This window comes from Grampus griseus (assembly GCF_964374135.1).
Source record: "Grampus griseus genome assembly, chromosome: 20".
Classification (NCBI taxonomy): Eukaryota; Metazoa; Chordata; class Mammalia; order Artiodactyla; family Delphinidae; genus Grampus; species Grampus griseus.
Window position 1 is genome coordinate 609943 of NC_139014.1, and position 20765 is coordinate 630707.

The 20765-nt window shown below is 48.8% G+C and overlaps 1 protein-coding gene across 3 annotated transcripts in view; it reads right to left on the reverse strand.

Moving 5' to 3' along the window:
* PRKCA (protein kinase C alpha) overlaps window positions 1–20765 on the reverse strand; it is a gene marked incomplete at its 5' end in the record, with an annotated part of 360927 nt that overhangs the window by 93687 nt on the left and 246475 nt on the right. For all 3 annotated transcript variants that reach the window (XM_082679809.1, XM_082679808.1, XM_082679810.1), the window contains 2 exons: window positions 1990–2118; window positions 5402–5513. In XM_082679809.1, coding sequence (XP_082535935.1) covers window positions 1990–2118; window positions 5402–5513 — 241 coding nt within the window. The remainder of the gene's footprint in view (window positions 1–1989; window positions 2119–5401; window positions 5514–20765) is intronic.

Below are 20765 nucleotides of genomic sequence, written 5' to 3' on the forward strand. Positions count from 1 at the left end.
TACGTCTCTGCACAAACGTGTAGACTCGTTCTCGAGACATGACCTAGATTGCAGCCATAGGTTACACTGGTTGGCTTTCATGCATGAAAAGTCTCAAACTCAGGGAGGGTGTCTTCCCCTAAGATGATTCCACAGTTGTGAGTCAAGTTCAACTCTTGGCAATGTTGGAGTGATTAGCATAGCAGTCCCAGGAGGATACACCTGGCTGTCCGTCCCCTGCAAGGTGGGTCTTTCCCTCTTACCGTGTGCCACCCCAGACGGCGCATCTGTGCCCCTCTGTGCAGTTTCACACCTGCAAGGCTCTTGAGGCTCACAGAAGAGCCTGGAACACTCAGGCAGCGCCACATGGAGAAGGCACGGGCCGGTCTAGCACGCACAGTCTGTTTTGTACTCAGAAGCAAAGGAGTGCGAGCTGAATGCTGAAATCCCTGCCAGGCAGTCCAGCCCTCAAGGAGCTGGGACCCTCCCGGCTGAGCTCCAACTCCCTGTGTGTCCACCACGTCGCCATGCCCGTGGGTCGCTGTAAAGCCGGGGAGAAGCACAGAGCCGTTCAGTCAACAGGCGTTCTGCTGCGACCCCTCACCACTTACTCAGTCTCTGCTTTACAGTAATTTTCTCTGAAACTGCACGCTCCCTGCCCCCAGGACGAGACTTTGACAATGAGGGAGCCTTAGCAAAAAAGAGAGAGAAATAGGCCTGGGGCTGTGACGGTGCAGCATCCGTCCAATCAAAGGGAACGCAGGCGAGAACCGCAGCCCCAAGCGCAAGGGGGCAGGCAGGATGGTTTTGAGAAAATCAAGGAACTTCTCTGAAACACAAAGGCACCAGGGGTCCTGTGTCTGTGATGGGGATTTTATGCACAGTCCCATTCTGACCACTAGCCGTGTGTGGTTCATTTCATCAGGTTACCCAGCCACAGAGTGTGTGGACCCTCTCCTCGCAACACCTCAAAACCCTGTTTGATGTTCCCTGAATTCTTACCTGACAGGACAGCACTGGGTAGAACACTGGATTGTTTTCCAAAGAAAAAAAATGTGAGGATGTTCCCGAAAGCGAGCTTTCTCTGGGACTCCTCCCCCACCCCACGCCCGCTTCTTCCTTAAACAGACCCTTCACGTCTTTTTTTCCTATAACAAAGAAAATTAAGTCAGTTTTTCCACTTTTAAATACAAATGGGAACACAGTATGTTTGCTGATCTGATGAGAATAAATGTCCTGGTCCAGGAGAAGGGAGCGTACAGTGCGGGTGGTACCCGAGAGGCCTCCAGAGCAAGGAAACGAGGCTGCCACCTGAGCCTTAAACCATACGCAGCACAGAGGGCGTCACCTTGAGGACCCCCGGCTGAGCGTGGATTTGGTGGGAAACCCAAGGAAAAGCTGTGCTGTGACATGCGCACCCTGACACGGCCCCGAGGAGGGCGCCTGGCCTGGGGACATGGAGTTCTGGTGCCTCAGCCGTCTTGTCTGTGAGGTGCAGGTGGGGTGATGGTTAGAAGCACAGGGTCTGTTACTATGTGACACTGCAGGGCTCCCATTTCTCTGCGCCTCGGTTTCCTCTTCTGGAAAATGAGGCTAATGATCTAGTTGTGAGAAGCAGATAAATTCATCTGTGTGGATTTCTCAGCACCGCACCCAACTCAGAGGAGGCGTAAATACTCGAGGCGGGCCCATCAGGTCATCACAGCCCGACGCCCTTAAACACCTGGGTCAGCCCTCGCCTGCCCTCGCCCGGGTTCCACCTTCACCCAGGGCATCTTGCTTAGTGGCTTCTGGTGTGCCCGTCACCAGGGGGACAATCCGCTGGCCCTGCTGCAGAACACTTCTTCCACACGGCCGTGGTGACCCCGACTGACGCTGGCATTTGGGGATTCGGGAGGCGTGTTCATGAGACCCCGTGGCTCTGCGTCCGAGCAGCCCGGGTCTTGGCCTGCCCTTGATCCGAAGCCCACGGAGCACCACACGCCTCACACCCATCCGAGGTTGCCTTACCTGTGACGTGGAGCTTTTCCTCGGTGACCTCGGCCTTCAGGTAGATCCGGCCCCTCTTCTCCGTGTGGTCCATCCCGCAGAGGCTGGGGACGTTTATCACGCACTGCTTGTGCACGTTCATATCACAGGCTGCGAGTCAAGAAAGCAAAGGGTGAGGCTGGGCGCGTGGCCTGGAAACACCCCTCCCTCGGTGTTTTGGCTGCATGAACAGAAGTGAAAATGAGCCACCCTCTGACTCGATACTCTGCTGTAATGCTTTTGTGACATAAAGAACTGTTAGCAGATGTCCCTTACAGCACAGGCTGCATGACAGCGACAGTGTCCTTAGAATACTCGATCCATACTTGTTCAGTCTTAACTGAAGCAAGACACCCCCCTGTCTTCTGTGAACGCTTCCAATACATAACAGCACACAAAATCCACACAGGTAAATGCATGTAGAGCGCAGACTAATTACTATTTATGTACACAGAGGCAAAGAGCACGCACATTTTAAACAGACGACTCTTTCTGCCAAGAATTTCTTATGCCTTTCTGAGAATTTGCAGGGTTGAGTAAAGGAAATTCAGAAAATGTTCCTTTCCTCAGTAAACCGTATTTCCAAGGAGGCTTAAGTGCATTGCTTTTGTTTGTTGTTGTTTTTAAAAGAACCTGTGCTTGATATGTTAAACCTGTCTTCAGATATTTAAATATTATTCTGAGTAAAACAAATACACGCCTGGCATAAGCCATTTCTCACCAGCTGACATTACGTGGGCCAGACGGGGGTGGGGGTTGGGGGGGAGGATTAAAAAAAGATCAGTCTTACTGTAATGGACTAAAGGAACCCTGAAGAGAGTCCGGTGCACTGAGCACAAACAGAAGACTGTGTAGGTGTTTCAGCTCTACTGGCCCTGTACCTTCAGGCTTCCAGAAGGAGGGGCGGCCCTGGGACGCTTGTGAATCCTGCAGGGGGTGCTACAAGGCTCTTCTGAGCCTCCACGCCCCTTTCCTCTTCAGTGGCTAATTCTAACGTGGTGAACTACACAGCAAGCAGCATCATGGACAACGGATCTCAGCTACGGTTATTACACACCGAGAGCAGGAAAAGGGACACAACGAGGGAAGCACGATTAACGTGGATTCATTCCCAAAGGGAACCGTTCAAAACCACGTACCCTGCTTCGGCCAATACAAAGCCTCTTGAAAAGCTGTGCTATGACCCGCATCGACCAAATCACGTGTTCAAACTTGGGCAGAACGTGCAACTTAAGGGAATAAATGCCAGGCCTCTGGAAAGGACGTGGACCTCAGGGAGGGCGTGGGAGGTGAAAGGGCCCTGGGCTGTATCTTTGTCTCGGTGCTACCGTCCGCGGCTTGTATCGTACATCCTGGGAAGCTCATTGGCTTTCCCACTCCCTTTCCTACTCCGCAGACTAAGAGGCCTGCACAAGTGGTTGCTGACTTTCTTTCCACCGAGCAGAAGTGTCTACAGCATCATAACCTACTGTGTGTAAGGGCAGAGGAAGAGGGTTCTTCTCTGCGGAAGTGGCTCTGGCTGGGGGGTGGTCTGGGTCCTGGCACCCATCTGCTTATTTTCCTGCAGCCCCCAGGAAGGAGCGCAGGCAGCCGCCCCAGAAACCCTAGGACTCCAAGGCAAAGAGCTCAAAACAAAACACACTGGTTTAGGTCAGTGGTTTTCAAAACTTTTACTAACAGAACCCATTTTACAACTAAAATGTTATTAAGCAGGATCCTAATCTACAAACCAGATGAGTGTCATTTCATTAGCATACGCTTAGTTAATAAATTCAAATCTATACCACTTATTTACTATAAAGACATCCCTGGATAACCGAGAAAGGCCTCTGATGCGAACAAAACTTTTCACCGCCTAGCGGTGCCAGGCGAAGACTCAGTTCAGCCTCAGCGATGCATTTATTTCTGTCTCGTGTTAAAGTTGGACAGCATCCCCAAATCCTGGTTCACCCAGAAGAGGACGGGCAGCTGGTGCCCTTCTTTAAGGGCACGCTTCACGATCCCGGCTGACTCTGCAGTGGATGTAGCAGGAGAAACGGGAGGGCCCCGTCTGCAAGGTCACCTTCAACTCGCCGAGGCTGAGTGCCTAACACAGCTGAGGATTCACTTTTGTTCCAAGTTTTAAAATAATTAAAAGTGTATTTACAAGTGCACTTAGAATCCACCCTTGCAGAGCCTCTGAAAACAGTGTCTTTGGAATCCTAGCGTTTCCCGAAATGCAGGAAGCCACCGGCCTTGCTGATCGCGAAGCTTCCGTGAAGCAGCCCTGCGCTCTGAGAAGCTATCCGTCTACTCCATAAAGTTCACAGAGCTTGATGTTTATGTGCAGTTGGCCCTTGAGTGACACGGGTCTGAACTGCACAGGTCCACTCAGACACGATTTCTTTCCAACAATTCCACAGCTGCCCCCCCAATCCAATCCATACCCCCATATCCACTGACTGTGGGCGCTGAGCGTCCGTGGAGGGTCCTGGAACCGAGCCCCCTCGGATACCGAGGGAAGACGACATACGTATGTCTTTGCTCCGTGTCGGGACACACAGATGAGGCTCTGGGCCCTAAAAGCCATCATTAACGAATGATACATCTTATATTCCCATAACCCTTCCCCTTCTACTAGAAAAAAACAGGCTCAGTAAGTACCTTTTCATGTCCTAAGAATAAAATTTTATTGAAACAAATAAATAGCCTGGGGAATCTCATTACATGACAATGATCAGAGCAAAGAGTTTCCACAGAAAGAAAAAGATGTTTTTCTTTCCTCCTGGTGTTTGGTGGTGATACACACAGAGCAGAAAGGGGAAGGGGAGAGGACGGAGGTCTTCGGGGGTTTCATCTCTAACTGGCCTGGTAGGAATCTGATCTGTCCAGAAACACACAGGCCAAGGGAGCTTCAAAAGTAAGATGCCCTCCCCGTTTTTATTCTTGCTGTGGTTTCAGCGCTAACGAGAGCCTACTGGGTTTTTCCACAGTCCACCCACTAATCAGAGACCCAGGAAGATAATGAGTACGAACGCTCAGCTCATCTTGAAGCCAACCCAAATGTGGAATCTGGAGGTGGGGACACACGGCACTCGCTGTGGGGTTTGACAGGCCTGCGTGCGACAGTGACTGCAGATCTCCGCCACGGAGGACTGGGGCAGCAGCAACCTCATTAAACCGGGTGCTTCTGGGGTGAGGGCTCATAACTAGGCAGTTAAGTAGTTTAATAAACCACAACTTCGACAGCGGAGAGATCCTCTACGTTTTTGGTAGAGTCCATGTCTGAACGAATTCCACTGACGAGCTGAAGAGTCACTAACTCTTGAAGGGCCCTGTCAACCCCGGACGCATGTCAACCCCGGCCGCACGCCGCAGAGCCTCAGCACCTACCAAGAAAAGAAAACTTACTTACTGTCACACTTCATCCCCTGGTGGATGAGTCCGTACAGCAGCGACCCACAATGATCGCAGAAGGTGGGGCTTCCATAGGTGTGGATCTTGAATTTGTGCTTGCTCCTGGGGTCCTGAGGGGAGAAGCAGCACACTGCATCAGTCACGGGGAGACCACACCTGGGGACCAGGCCCGCCTCAGGCCCGCCCTTCCCGCCTCCACAGCAAGGCTCCAGGCGCCAGACTGTGTGTGCACCGTGGGCTGAGGTCACACGACGGGCAGGGGCACCTCTGCCGCATCGTGTTTTAAGAGGCTGCGCGTTCCGGGCTGGGCACTGGATGCCCACGTTCCCTCTCTTTCCGGGGTGTAATCCGCACACAGCGGGGTTTCTCCCACAGCTACCACTTCTGGACCCAGAGCCATCAAGGTGCCCGAGGGGGGGCAGAGCGGTTCAGACACCGCGGTCTTGCCGCATCCCCAGGGCCCAGCGTGGGCTGTAGCAGGCACAAAATCAGGGTGTATCCGTGAAGCTGAGCTGAGTGACCCTGGAGCCATTCAGCAGACTGGGCCATTTCCTTTAGGGCGAGGCTTCCAGGAATATACTCTAAGACCAGATATGCACCCAAACCCACGGGGACGTCTTCCTGCTTCTGCACCATTTCCAAAGCGTCATATGCACTTGCAGAGGGAAACTTCAGTGTAATCAGATGAACACTGGAAAGGCCCGGAAGCCCCCTCCCCTAGCCCCCGTGGCAATTCATCTCCTCTAGCACCACGCAGATGACTGAAGGGACAACTAGGCAGCCTTTTTCCAAGCAGCGTTTTGTTCCTCAACCTACAGATAGATTATAGACAAAGAAGCAAAAATCCCATCTAGCACACAGCAGTAATGACAGAGCACGGACTCTGCGGTCACACTGCCTGTGCTCAAATCCCACTTCCCTTCCTTCCCAGAGGCATGACCGTGGGCAAATTACTCATCCTTTCTGCCCCATCTACACACCGGGAAATTAACAGGACTTGTCTTATGTGGTTGATATAAAGACAAAACAAGTCAATCTTAGTGAGGTGCTGAGAAGGGAAAACCCACGTAAAGCAGTAGCCCCTCTGCTTCCCGCGCCTCTGTTTATTAATACGTAAAGCAGAGCACTGAGCTGAAGGATCAACACATCCTATTTGAGCTGTAAAACAATTTCATCCTCAACATGTCACATCAGAACCCTTCCTCATTCGATTCCTCCTCCCAAACCATTCTCTGTGGCCCGAGCAGGTACCACTGTCTGAATGAAGGAAGATGCCAGGGGAGCAGGGTTACGGGGAGGAGAAACCACGAGCTCCACTACAGACAAGGGAAGCCTGGGGTGTCCTTGATGTGTCCTTTACTCTGGGGCTTCTCCAATGCAAAGATACTCAAAGAAAGATATGCTTGGCTTCTGACTTTCTAAGAGCCTGGGTGCTGGTGATGTGAGGGAATTCCAAAGGTGATCGTGACTTCATAAGATAACTGACCTTTTGGGTGACACTGGAACCTAAAATCTAAGACACATACCGACCAATGAATTCTTTTGACTACTTTTTAAAGATAAAAATTTTTAAATTCTGGAATATTTTAATCATGCAGATTAAAATAGCATGAAGAATAGTAAGTCAAACGCTCACGTAAACTGGATAAATGTTAGCATTCCTCCAATCTGTCACTGTATTATTATTATTGTTATCATCCTCCTCCTCATTCTGCAGAGATGGTAGTGTTCTTCAAAGTCTTGCGGCCAGTGAACATCAGAGATGGGATCTGACCCGTAGCTGAGGCTTTAACACTGGTTCCCATCCGAGAGCTTTCAGAAATCCACCCAGAATGAGGCTCTCCTAACACCTTTAAAACATTTTTAATATTTGCAACACAATTTGTTTTTGAAATGAGAACACCACCTGTTTCTTGTAAATAAAGTTTTACGGGACACAGCCGTGCTCATTCATTTACGTATTTCCGGTGGCTACAATGGCAGAACTGAGTGACAGAACCTGCAGGCCCACGAAGGCTAAAAGGCTACCTGGCCCTTACAGAAAGTCTGCCGATCTCTGCTCTAGGACCGTGGCTTCCACAGTATCGTCCCTACACGGCACTAGCACCACCTGAAACTTGTTAGAAATGAAATCGTTTAGCCCCTCCCCAGACCAACTGAATCAAACTCGGTGGAGGAGGCCTCAACACGCCCTGCAGGTGAGCCTAACGCTGGCAGGTGCACAAGACAGAGAACCACTGCTTTAGAAGGTTCCTCCACAAATACTTCGTAAGTGCTTAATGGGTGCCAGGTGCCTCCGTGTGTAAGTGACTGACACAGGTCACTGGTTTACTTTGGAAATGTCTCTTGGGGTGAGAAAAATCCACACCTTCCTTGGGAGGTAACTTTTCCAGCCAGTAGCAGCTGTGAACGTGGTCTGAAGTGTGGGCTTAGCCTTCCACCAATTTCCCCAATATCCCAGGATGCGGGGCAAAATGTCAAGGGCACACGCTGGTGTCAGTACCAATTAAAAGTTCCCAATGCAGATAGTAAAGGTTGTGTCCTACCATGTGGAGGGCAAAAAGGAGGCCAGGGGGAAGGACAGCCTGTTTTCCCTGCAGGAGGACAGCATCAACCATCGGCGTGAAATAAATCCAGCGTGGCAGCTCCCACGCAGCCCCCGGAGCCTGGGCGCACGAGGCGGTCCCAGGGCAGCTGTCCTGCCAGTGGGCTGTCACATCGATCTCTGTTGACGTGGCACACGGGGAACCTGCTTCACTTTTCAGGAGGACCTAAGGCTTGCTCATCCAAGCCCATGTGGCATCTTCAGGCTCTCACCTTTGGAGGTACAGGAGAGAGCTGCCCCTCCTGGATGTGGCTGGAGAAGGACCAGGTTCTGGGAGTCTTTACACCCTAGAACTGTGCCAAGGACGGTGCCTACGATAACAACGGCAATAACAACACAAACACCCACCTGCCTGCGGACCATCCCTGTGTGCGGAAGCGTTATGAAAACCATCATCTCTCCTATAATAAAGCCTTTACCACGGTTCTGGAGACCTGTGTTCTGACTCCACCTTGATACAAGCTCAGCAGCCATTTATTTACAAAGCAGAAATAAACCTAGTCTGCCAGTGTCCTAGCCGGGGGGTGAGGGTGAGGGGACATGTGAGAAGGGGCTTTGCAACCTGAAAGACCCCTGGATGAAGGCAAGAGAAGATTACTTCCAACAATAACGTCATCGTCATAAACTCCGAGGTGTCAAAGGTTTCTCAGCAATACTTCAGGGACCTGGGCTCACAAGGGGAGGGAGAAGAAAGCTAACGGGCTCCAGTGCCCACAGGCGGCTGGAGGGGAGGCCACGTTGGCAAGAAGGCACAGAACTCTGTGGCCCTGAGTCCTTCCGCTCCGCCCTGGACTCGCCCTCCAGGGCAGCGCCTGTGAGACAACCTGCCCATCCAACCTGCCCGGGCATCACGGCGAGTGGCCGCGACCACCTCCTGCGGCGCAGAAATGAACTCAGGAGCACGGATGCTCTTCCTGGTCTGATCTCACCTCGTCTGACAAGAGAAGCCAGTGTCAGCTGAAGGGCTGTGACTTAGTGGAGATTTGCAGAGAGCGACTGCTCTAAAAGTCAAACTTCCCGGATCTCTGATTTTCCATCAATAGCCAGTAACTTCTTTGGGCCCCAACTTCCTCATCTGGACCCCGAGGGTGCTGGTTGGATCGGGACCTTCCCCGTGGGATTTTGGGGAGCCCGACAGAGGAGTCGGGATGTCCTGTGGGATGAGGGTGGGAGAGGGAGACTGCTGCTAAAAGAAAAAATTTGAAAACAACTGGAATAGATGATCTCTTTGATCCTGTCTTGCTTTTAAAAAGAAAACAACCAACTTTTCATGTTTTATTTTGCAATAATCGAAGACTCACAAGAATCTGCAAGAAAAGTACAGACCGTCCATGCACTCCTCACCCTGCTTCCCCCACTGATAACATCTTACATGAGCGACCACGGTATGTCAGCAAAACCGGGACACGGACACTGCTGCAGAGACGTGAACTAAACGGCAGGCTTGGGAGTGTCACCAGGTCTCACGTGCAGAATTCCCAGGCATGGACTTTTATTGTACAACTTACGAATTAAACGCTCTGTTTACTGAATAGGGAATACAGTAATATTTGCTGGGTAAATACCATTAAGTCAAACAGGACACATTAAGTCAAAAGTGCATCTGTCGTTGGTTCATCAAATATGTAACTCACTGGATCTCATGGGAAGGGGTCCTGGGAGAACGAGTCTCAAGACTGATCTGAAAAGTAGAATCAGATTGCTTTTCTCTAAGCGTAGGAAGCATGTGCTGTTTCTAAAACGTTCTGATCAGTTTTTCAAAACAAAAGCATTTCGAGGCACAGGCCAACTGAGGGATCCCCCGAAGTGTAGGACCAGCCACGGGGCCTGGGACGGTGAAAGGTGTGTCAGCCATGGCTTCCAGGTGATGCTGGTAACCCGGATGGAAAGACAGGACCCCAAGGCAGGAGCTGTGCCCTGCGGGCTCCAAGATGGGCTTCCCCACAGCTGCTGAGTGAATCACACAAACAGTGCCTGCCGTGGCGTCCCCAAGAGGCTCCGTGTGGCCAGGGAGGTGCGCGCAGAGGAGCTGAGCCTGAGGTGCCCGAGTGTCACTCGCCCTCGGGGAGTGAGAAGCAGCGTTTGATGGACGGGACCCGAGGGGTCCTTCTGACATCTATAAACCTCGATGTCCAACCCTTCCGCTGGGGAAGCCCCAGGTAGCACCCTGGCCCCTCTCACCTTGTTTTGGGTGTTCCCTACTCCTGGTCTAACCATCTTCTGCCAACACCCCATCTGCCGAAAACACCTTAAAAAGCAACAGCGAAGGCTGCTTCGTCCTGCCAGGAAGCCGCCCCAGATGCCGGGGCCAGGCGCGCGCTCACCCCTTCCTCTGGCCTTCCAGAGTGCTGTCTCTCTCTTACCTGCCACCCATGCAGACAGTTACTCCTCTACCTTCCTCCCCCCCATCTTCTCATCATTCACCACCAACCCCCAGCCCCCGCCAGAGGACAGGCGCCGAGGGCTTTAAAGAGATTTCCTGAAGCATATAAGTTAGGGTAAGTCCGGCTGCACCTGGTACCACAGTGACATGGCTGGTCTTCATACCAAATCTGCACTACTACCAAGTTGGTAACATTTTCTCATTTAGTGCAATAGGTGCAAATCTTACTCTTTACTTCTCTAGGCATTGGCAACCTCTCATTAAGAGGAGTATGAAACCTGCTGTCATATGTCACAAGCCTGACATTATGCTATAACGAAAGCGGGAAACAGCTCAGACGTCTCTGTCGTCTACATGTTTGGGGGAGAAAAACAAGTTTTTGACTAAACCAATTTTCATAGGCACAAATGAACTCTAACCCACAAATCTAAATCTAGACCGCTTAGGAAAAAAATAACACGTGAACATTTCAAGTCCTACTGGAAGCATCTGCTAGCCTGCTTTTCCTACCTTAATTTTATAATACAGCAACTTAATTGGAAACACATCCCAGCATTTCTACCAGGACTTTTCAAAGTCCTTCAGCACCGTCACCATCATTTTGTAACACGTTCAGAGTAATAAACCCATGGGTCTGCAGTGCACCTCATGGGCCTTCCATTTCCTAGACATCTTCTTGTATCGTCTGTAAGCATCTAGAAGGCGTCTTCTAGATGCGGTTTAAATTGCAGGCTTCCATGACGGAGACGCATCCAGCAACATGCAGTGTGAAACCTCTAGAGGAGTTCAAACCCTCATACCCCAGGAGGCGGGCGCTCGATGATGCTCTTTGACGAGGATGTTTATATTTGAATAGACATCCCTTCAAATGCCCTTGTAATTGGATGAGTGAAAAGAACGGCAGGCTTCTGGCCAGAGGTCATCCGGGCTTGAATTTTCCACCTGAACGTGAGTGTCTCTGAAACGCCCTGCACCTTTCCCATAGAGGGAGGACGGAAACCGCTGTCCCTGAGGGCTGGGGTTCAGGCTTTAGGAGTTTCTGGAAAAGACTGCCTTTCACTGAAGCCCGGGGTGCGATTTCCTCAGCCGCCCTGAGCAGTGTGGCTCCTTCACGCTGCTCCCTCCACGTACCAGGAAAGGTCCCTGTTTCACCATCTGATGTGTTCCCATGAAGCACACTTGTAAGCCAAGCTTGGGTCGAAACGTCACCCCCGTGCTGACTACACAAGCAACACCAAAAACACTGCTCCGAGGGTGAATCTGGCATTATTTCTGTGACCTTAAATTTCTTGGGAACAAGTTTTTTTTTTTTTTAAAGTCTATGATTTTAAAAATTCCTATTTAAAACTTTTTGTTAACATCAGAGTATGACCAAAACCAGATCATCTGACGAGGGTGACTTCATGTAACTTGGATACGATTCTAATCATGACATTGGACATCGCGTGTTGAGCGAACAAGGCTCTGACAGCCCTTGTCAAGCTCAGGAATCAGCCTGCTCAAGTGTGCTCTGCCTTTGCTAATACCGGTCCTGTTGAGTGTGGCCTGCTCTAAAACAGAACTAAGGGTCTTCCCTTTCTGGTGACAGTTAATTTTTGATCGTAATGTAACCCCATTTTATTCTGATGAGTAACATTTACTTTACAGTTGGACTACCTTGTCAAACCCAGCTTTGCTAGCAGAAAGATCCTTACGGGTTCTTTGCCCCGCTATGTAAGATGCTGTAATTATTAAATGAGAAGTGACAGAGTCTTTTAAAAAAATTCTATATAAATAGCTACCAGCAAGGCCAAATAAACCATAATTTACTTCAATTTTGGAATACTCTGTAGCAGTTAAATCAAATGAGCTAGATCTTTCTGTAACTACAGGGACAGAACCCCAAGATATATCGTCTAATGAAAACAGCAAGCCACAGAGGGAAACATAAAACATAGTGACATTTACATAGAAAGCAGACTAAAAAATAACCCTCGGATAGAGAACAATAAAACAGCTTTTCTCTAGATAGATATGTAAGTAAAATAGACCTCTGACTAGTTTCAGAGGTAACAGTGAGAGGAGGCTCTAAACACTATCGAAACGATTTAAGTTAAAAAAAAATGAATTCATACATTATCTACGTAATCCAAATTACCAGGAATCCCAGCTGAATTTATTTGGTTCTATTTCACCCCGTTCATGAGACCATTTAGAGGGAAAGCCTACACATGGTGAAGGAATTCGGGGCACAGCTGTTATATCTGGTGGTAAACAGCTTTGTCTGTAGCTTCCCCAGCAATCTGCTGAGAAGGTGTCTACATGAGACCACGGTGCAGATATCTGGTCCCACCAGCCATCAATAAAACTGAAATCTTAATTAAAAGCTATAATATAACCAGTATTTCCTTACTTTGTAATAAATTTTATATGTTAACATCTCCGGAAAACTTGACATATATAAACATCTTATCAATGACAGCTTTCACATTCCAAAAGAATCTTTGATGATTTAGTATGAAATTCTGATATTAAAATAAGATGCCTGAAAGATGCAAGTATTGAAAGCACAAAGCCTAACTATTATTCAGCAAAAAAAAAAAAAAAAAAAAAGGTATTTCCGGGACTTCCCTGGTGGTCCAGTGGATAAGACTCCACACTCCCAATGCAGGGGCCCGGGTTCGATCCTTGGTCAGGGAACTAGATCCCGCAGGCTGCAAACTAAGACCCGGCGCAGCCAAACAAATAAATATATTTTTTAAAATGTGTAGAAGAGCTGAATAGACTTTTTTTTTTTTTTAAAAAAAGCTATTTCCTAGTTAGCTATCAATTTCTTCATTATACGTCAAAAATTATCTATCGTACACCTACTGTGTGCCAGGTGGTGTGTCCGTAACAGTGAAGGCTCCAGGTCTGGCTCAGGTCCTGTTTCACGTGGGAGAGGCTGTGTTATACTGTGTTAACAAGTCCCTAACTTTCGGTGGCTCACCACAATAAACATTTGTTTCTCACTCTTCACCCTGGGACCCAAGAGAGCAGCCCCTCCCTGGGATATTGCCAGTCTCATGGCAAAGGAAAAAGAGAAATGGCAGAACCACTCAATGGCTCTTAAATCTCCCACTTGAAAATGGTCCCATCATTTCTGCTCACACTTCACTGGCCAAAGCAAGACACACGGCCAAGCCAAAGTCAACGGGCCAAGGGTGTAAAATCCTCCCCAGGAAGGGGCAGTGAACCGAATAATAAAAGAATCTACAAAGACCCATGGAGAGCTCAGTCCTTTGCCATTTTATATTACTGGACGAAGGACAACAGAGAACTTCCAGCTGAAATCTTGTAGGTTTAAGGTCAACTGAAGATCGCTTCAAGTTGGTGACGTCAAATCAACCATCTACCTTTTAGGTATCACATTAGCTTAGCAGCAAAGCTGTGATGGAAAAACCCCCAAATCTCATTGGCTTTCCACAACAAACCTTTATTTCTCACTCATGTTCTATGTCAGGTGCTGCAGGGTAGCAGTGCTCATTCTGGGACTAAGGGATTAAGAGGCCACCACTCCTGGGGACACCCCAGCATCAGGGGAAGAAAATCAAGAGGTAGGAACTGAACAACGAAATCTGTTCCTGCAGGAGGCACACTTCTCAGCCCCTGGCTGCCACCGGTCCGGGCACAGGGCAAGCCTGGCCCTGGGGGAGATCCTGTCCTCTGTGGGGACCTGCTGGCCATGTGGCGATGGGTGACGCCGTCATCCTCGCACAGGTGGCAGAGCAAACGGCAGGGGAAATAACCCAACCTTCCACATCTGTTCTTTACCTCTCTATCTATACTTTATACCCAGGAGTTCATGAACGTTTCTGTGTCAAGGATATATCATCATTTTTCCTTTTCCTAAAGTCAACCTGACTCCTCTGAGGGAGAAAAAAATCATTCAAATATTACGTTTCTTTGTCCGTTCAATCAGGTGAGTTAATTAACTAGATTTATGATAAATCTTGCAAATGACAATCTTCTCAGGAAGATCTCACATTTAAAAGAACGTTACTTTTTTCCGTTTTAAGCTTTTGTTTTGAATTATTTTTAGACTCACAAGCTATAAAACTGCAGAGAGTTCCCATGGAACCCTTCACTCAGCTTCCCTCCAAGGATGGTTTCTTACAAAACCGTAGTAACACAGTCAAAATCCAGGAATGGCCGTAGGTACAATGCTATTATACGGATTTCACTGGTTTTTACATGCACTCGTGTGTGTGTGTGTGTGTGTGTGTGTGTGTGTGTGTGTGTGTGTGTGTGTGTGTGTTAGTTCCTATGAAACTGATCACATTCATGGTCATGATACAGAAGAACTCTAGCCCCACAAAGAAGCCCCCTGTACTACCCACCCGCCCCTCTAGAGCCATACCCTCCCCTCATCCACAACCGCTGGCAACCACCCATCTGCTTCTCTATTAGATAAACTTTTATAGCATTTTTGAAAGCACCAAATAATATTTGTGCTACTTAGAGATTTCGTTAGCTCCAATGCCCCAGTCTGAAGGGAAAACAAAACAGGAACCCAAGAAGCATCTTAATTATGTGAACCCTCGCCAGCCCTCAACAGTTATTTGTCTCCCCCCCAAAAAAATTCATGGCCAAGTTTATATGACTCTCTGAGAACAAATCAGGGATAAATGGAGACGTATTTATTCAAGCATCTCCAAGCTTCCATCATCTTTGTTTCACTGAGTAAAGACAGAATTGGGCTGTTGTTCACGTGAGGAACGCTGGCTGACACTCTGAGATGGGATGGGACAGATGTGAAACCTAAGCTTTGGTGGGTGGATAATACGCCAGGGATGCTGCAGATGTTTTTCACCGACTCGAAAAAGTGTAACATTACTTGCAGGAAGCTGACTTTCATGCCTCCCTATCATGTTGGAATTCCCAAGCAGCTAGTATTGGTCAACTGATTAAACAAAACAGGCTGGCGGAGGCTGCGTTCCTGTCTCCTTCTTTACTGCACAGTCCAGAGTGGGCAGGATCCTTCCTTTCTCTAGATGCCCGATTCCTTCCCCAGATTGTTTATTACTCCCAGTAAATGTTTCCAAAGTGGCAGTCCTCTCCGAGCTACGTTAGATATTTACTTCCTGACGCCCAGTGATCTTTCTGATTATAACCTTGTGGTAAACATTAATCACCCATTATTAATGCCCAGTTGTTTACTCACAGGCTCAGTTATGTAGGTGAGATCGCATTTGTCATAAGACGACTAGAAAATACAAAGTAGAAAGGAAAATCTTATATTTTGGGTATGCTTCATTCAAAAAGATATGAGAGTGTGGAGGTGTGTGTTTTCTTAGGAATCATACTAAACAGGCTGGTCTGTGATTTTTTTACTTTTTTAAACAGTTCATCTCCAACATCTTTCCATGTCATTAAATACAAGCAGTATCTCATTATACCGTGTGATATTTTATCATATGGCCAAACCGTATTTGATTTAATCAGTCCCCAGTTCCTGGACATTGAGGTTACTTCCAATTTCACTATTACAAACAACACTACCAACAGGTGTCTGTGAGCACACACGGTGCAAGCGTCTTATCAGCTCCTCAGGAAAAAAGCCAGAAGTGGAAATCTTGGGCCAAAGGGATGAACATGAAATAGTAAAATGAAAAGCTACGCATCCATTATAAGCCAAGGGTCTGGTTTTTTTTTTTAATCTTTTTAAAAAATAAGTTTATCTATCTATCTATCTACCTACCTACCTATCTTTGACTGTGTTGGGTCTTCGTTGCTGTGCGCGGGCTTTCTGTAGCTGTGGAGAGAGGGGGCTACTCTTCGTTGCGGTGCGCGGGCTTCTCATTGCAGTGGCAACAGGCTTCTCATCGCGGTGGCTTCTCCTGTTGCAAAGCACGGGCTCTAGGTGCACAGGCTCAGTAGTTGTGGTGCACGGGCTTAGCTGCTCCGCGGCATGTGGGATCTTCCCGGACCAGGGCTCGAACCCGTGTCCCCTGCATTGGCAGGCGGATTCTTAACCACTGCGCCACCAGGGAAGCCCCAGGGGTCTGTTTTTGATCAAGACATTCTGGCTGGGCTGGCCGGCTGCTGAGCCTCCTGGATAAGCTTGCAAGTAACCAGTTTCACATCTTGGTGAAAAACAGAGTGATACGTAACTCTCGGCTTTTCCTTGATTTCTGTTACGTGCAGGCATTTGTCCTCGACTCAGGATTTCCCCATCTGCTCACTGACGGCTGAGCCGCCACAAAATGCTGGTTGACATTTTCTTACCTCCAACTGCAGCTCATCTCAAGGATTTACTGTTCTTTCTATTGATATGTTTTTGTTCCTTTTCTTAAACTGGGAATTGAGAAACAGTGAAGGTCCAGCCATTTGGGGGATCGTATAACTCTCCAGCCATTTGTCAGTTAAGCATGGCTGGTCTAAAGCCATAAAGCAGGAGAACCCCTTACAAATTAAAAAAGAAAGAAAAAATCTCTATTTCTAGCCTCTGCTACAAAGTCTCTGGCGCTTAGCTTTACGCTGATGCACTGGGTTCAGCTGTACAGATGTGACCGTGTGGCTCCTCCACCTTGACCTTCGCCCGCGAGAAGCACTGTCACAGGCACCACGGTGTGGTCCTGCAGCAGCACACTCCACAGTCCCCCTCATTGCTGTCCAAGCATCTCTGCCTTTGGCTGCCGTGTGCTGCTGGTTCTGGAGCGCGCACCCGCATCAAGCAGATGTATTCCCTCCTTTCTGTTTTTTTTTAAACAACAGGAGGCAACACTAATGCACTTTCCACCCCCTGTGACTTTAAATGCATCCCAAGCAACTCCTCCCGGAGCTCAGCCGGAAGGGTAATGACAAAAATAGCACTTGTTCAGTTCTTCAATCCCACATCTTAAACCCCTGGCACATATGAAGTTTGCCCTTAGTGCGGCAGAAACCTTTGAATTTGAATAGGCATTTGAATTTGAACAGGTATTTGAAATTGAATAGGTATTTGAAAGGTATTTGAATACCTTTTTTGTTGTTATTTAAGTGAAACACACCTAGCAAAAATATCACTGAGAACATGCTAATATTTCTACTCACAGCAAACCGTTTTAAGTGTTACAATTAAAGCACAAATTCAGCATGGTTTGCCCTGACGAACATTTAGTCTTTTTTTTTTTTTTTTGGTTAAGACACTGGATGGTTTTTTTAATAGAAATATAGTTGATTTACCATGTTGTGTTAATTTCTGCTATACAGCAAAGTGCTACAGTTATACATATATATACATTTTTTTAAATATTCTTTTCCATTATGGTTTATCATAGGTTATTGTGCTGCACAGTAGGACCTTGTTTATCCCAATGTCTAATATTCAGTGCTTCCTCTTTCCACCGCCCCAGCTGCCCACCCCCTTCCAGGGAGGCTACGAGGTGGAGACAGAGCAAGCAGAAGGGGGAGGGGTGCTATGTAAAGACATCTGTGCAAATGTCTCTAAGTGATGGTCTCTGCATTTGAGAATACAGAAATACTGTGATCACTAGTATTCTAAAAATGGTTTTTTCCCCCTGTTCACTGGCTTGACTTTAGAAAAAGTCAACATTTAAAAGAAAAGGGGAAATATAACCAAACCAGATGGCAGCCTGTGGTCCCCTGTAACCAATTTAAAGGCAGCCCCCGACAGCCCCACCCCCTTGCTCTACCTGTACACGCAGGGTTCAGAAACGTATTTCCAGGGTACCTGTTTACCCATCCTTTCTAACAGGATACTGCCAGAAACAGTGTGTGTGTGGTGGTGGTGGTGGGGGGAGAGCTCAGATAAACACACAGAACCCAGCTTACTACTTCCTTTATCCTGTGAAACAGCCGGGAAGGGTCAAAGGAGGACAGTCAGAGATGAAGAAACTGAGGCTTGGGAAAGGTTTCAGCGAGATCCATGGCTAGTAAAAGTGGTAAAATTAGGATTTCAACGCAGGCCTTTGGCTCAGGTAATGGGTCTGACTCTGGGCTGGACGCTGAACCAGCGGCAGACAGAGAAACAAACTGGGCAAGAAGCCCCCTTCCGGTATCAGGATAAACCTGATACACTGTACGCATGCCCAAACTTTTCCTTCCCCCAAGTAACTCAAATGGACCCAGGGCAGAAGGCTATTTTCCCGTGAGAACAGGAAAAAAGATAAAATGTAAAGCAGCCGCCTATCATAAAGCAGAAATACATGACAACGGCATCTTCCATCTTTAATATGTCTAGATCCCCAGATTATCAGGTTACTGTTATTCCCAGATATCTCTGGACTCACATCTCCTCTGCTATTGCAAATATGTCCAAGCTGGAGCAGAAAGACAGATACCCTCGGATTCCACTAGAGGGGAACAGCATGCCGTCAGGGACGGGAAGTCTGATGACTTTCAAGGATTGTCACCCTGAGAGCAGAGAGGAATCCTGCTGCCCTTGCAGCGCCCAGGAACCCACGTCTCAGAGCCTGTGTGTGGCCCTCGCCTTCACAACCGGCGACTCCAGAGAAGTTAAATCAGGCGGAAATTGTATTCAGCCTCTGCGGTACATGCAATCTGAACGTTCTGTTCGTTCCGGAACGCAATTTTTCTAATTCTTGATCAAGCCCGCAGCATTTGACAGCCAAACCGACGTCACTTCACAAAGAATCTACTTGGTGTCCGGAAGTACAAACAGAAATTTCTACAGGGAAGGTAGTTTGTGAGGTGCACCCCCGGGAGACTTTCCCACGATGTGTAGGAAGACGGAGGGCTTGCTCATCAGACAAATCAATGGCCCGGCCCAGCGCTGCCCAGCGGTGTCCCCCGCACTGACTGCTAGCTGCGTGCTGAGCACGTGAGACGAGGAGGACCTGTGAATTTTCACTTTTCCTTTACCTTCCATCTGTTTAGATTTAAACAGCCATAGGTGGCCAACAGCCCGAGATCACCCCCGCCCTGGGACACCGCGTTCAAGCCACCGATCTCCTTCCCGTTCCTCCTCAAAAGCCCCCGACTGCAGAGACCCGGGGAGGGGCTTTCGGGCTCTGCGGGGAGCCACCGGAGCCGGCCTGTGACTCTGGGCTGCGCCTCACCCTTGGACCGGCCCTGCACACGCCCCCAAGGCTGCCACCCGATGCCGGGCGGCACTCATCTGCTCTCTGAGGGCTCCCTCCCCGTCCACCGTCCCCCACTCCCACCATATTACTTGTCGTGATCCACTGCCTGGCACACGTTCCTCGGCTCAGAACGTCCCAGCGGCTCCCCGGCCTAGTGGTGCGGCAGCGCCCTACCGGCCCCACCCCTCCCCGGGCCGCTGCTTGCCCTCACGCCTGCCTCCCCGCTCGGGGAGAAGCCCGGGGTTCGCAGGCGCCAGCTGCACCTCCAGATGCGCCCACCCCCCACTGACACCCAGCCCGCCCACCCTTTCCTGCAGGCTCTCGAAGGACCTCTGCTGCTCTGTCCCCATCTCAGGGCCTTTGCACTTGCCGTCCCTCTGCCCAGCTCGGGCACTAGGGCTCCACATGGACGCCCCTTCCTCGGGCTCAGCCCCCCTCCCACCTCCAGGAGTCCCCCAGATTCCTCGGGCTCAGCCCCCCTCCCACCTCCAGGAGTCCCCCAGAGACTCCGCGTTTTAGTAGCTTATTTCTTCTCACCACTTGATCAGAAATTATTTTCCTTATTTAGTTTTCACTTGTTTCTAAACTCTTCATTCTTTGTCTTTAAAATGTAAATTCCACGATTAGAGAAGACCTCGCTGCTGCCTTCTTCATGGCTGAACCACTAGTACCCAAACAGGGCCCGGCATAAAGCAGACGCTTCGCCAGCATCTGTCAAATGAAGGAATGAATCCTGTATGCCTTCCTATGGATGGAAAACTCTTAGAGATCAGAGACCGTATCTTACACCTCCTGGGAGCTCAATATGCGTTTGCTGAAGGTCATGACAACGGTGACACTTAATCCCCACTGCAGCCTCCAACCAACTCTTTCACAGGTGACACATCTTTAAAGGAAGGTGCTTTGCAAATGCACCTTCCAGGGTCTCTAAGCAGACATGGCACCTTTTGATATATTTCTGTCTCTCAAAAAGCCAATCTCAAGTTTAGGCAAAAAGATCCAGCGAAGGTCATACGTTTAAGGATGGAAAACTAAATAAATACCAGTTACACTGTTACCCATTTAGGAAAATTCTAGAACTTATAGCTGATTTCACTTGTGAGTTTATACCACTGAGAGTGAAGACGCAGGTTTCTTTGGTGGGAAGATGGAGCATTTCAATTTCTTTTACCAAAGAAACGAGATGTGGCACCAGGACAAGATGGGGAAAAAAACTTTTACCGTCTGTCCTTCGGGAAATGGGAAGAGACGGCTGAACATGCAACAGAGCTCCTGGTCTCGGTCTCGGCCTCAGCATTAAAGCCCCTCG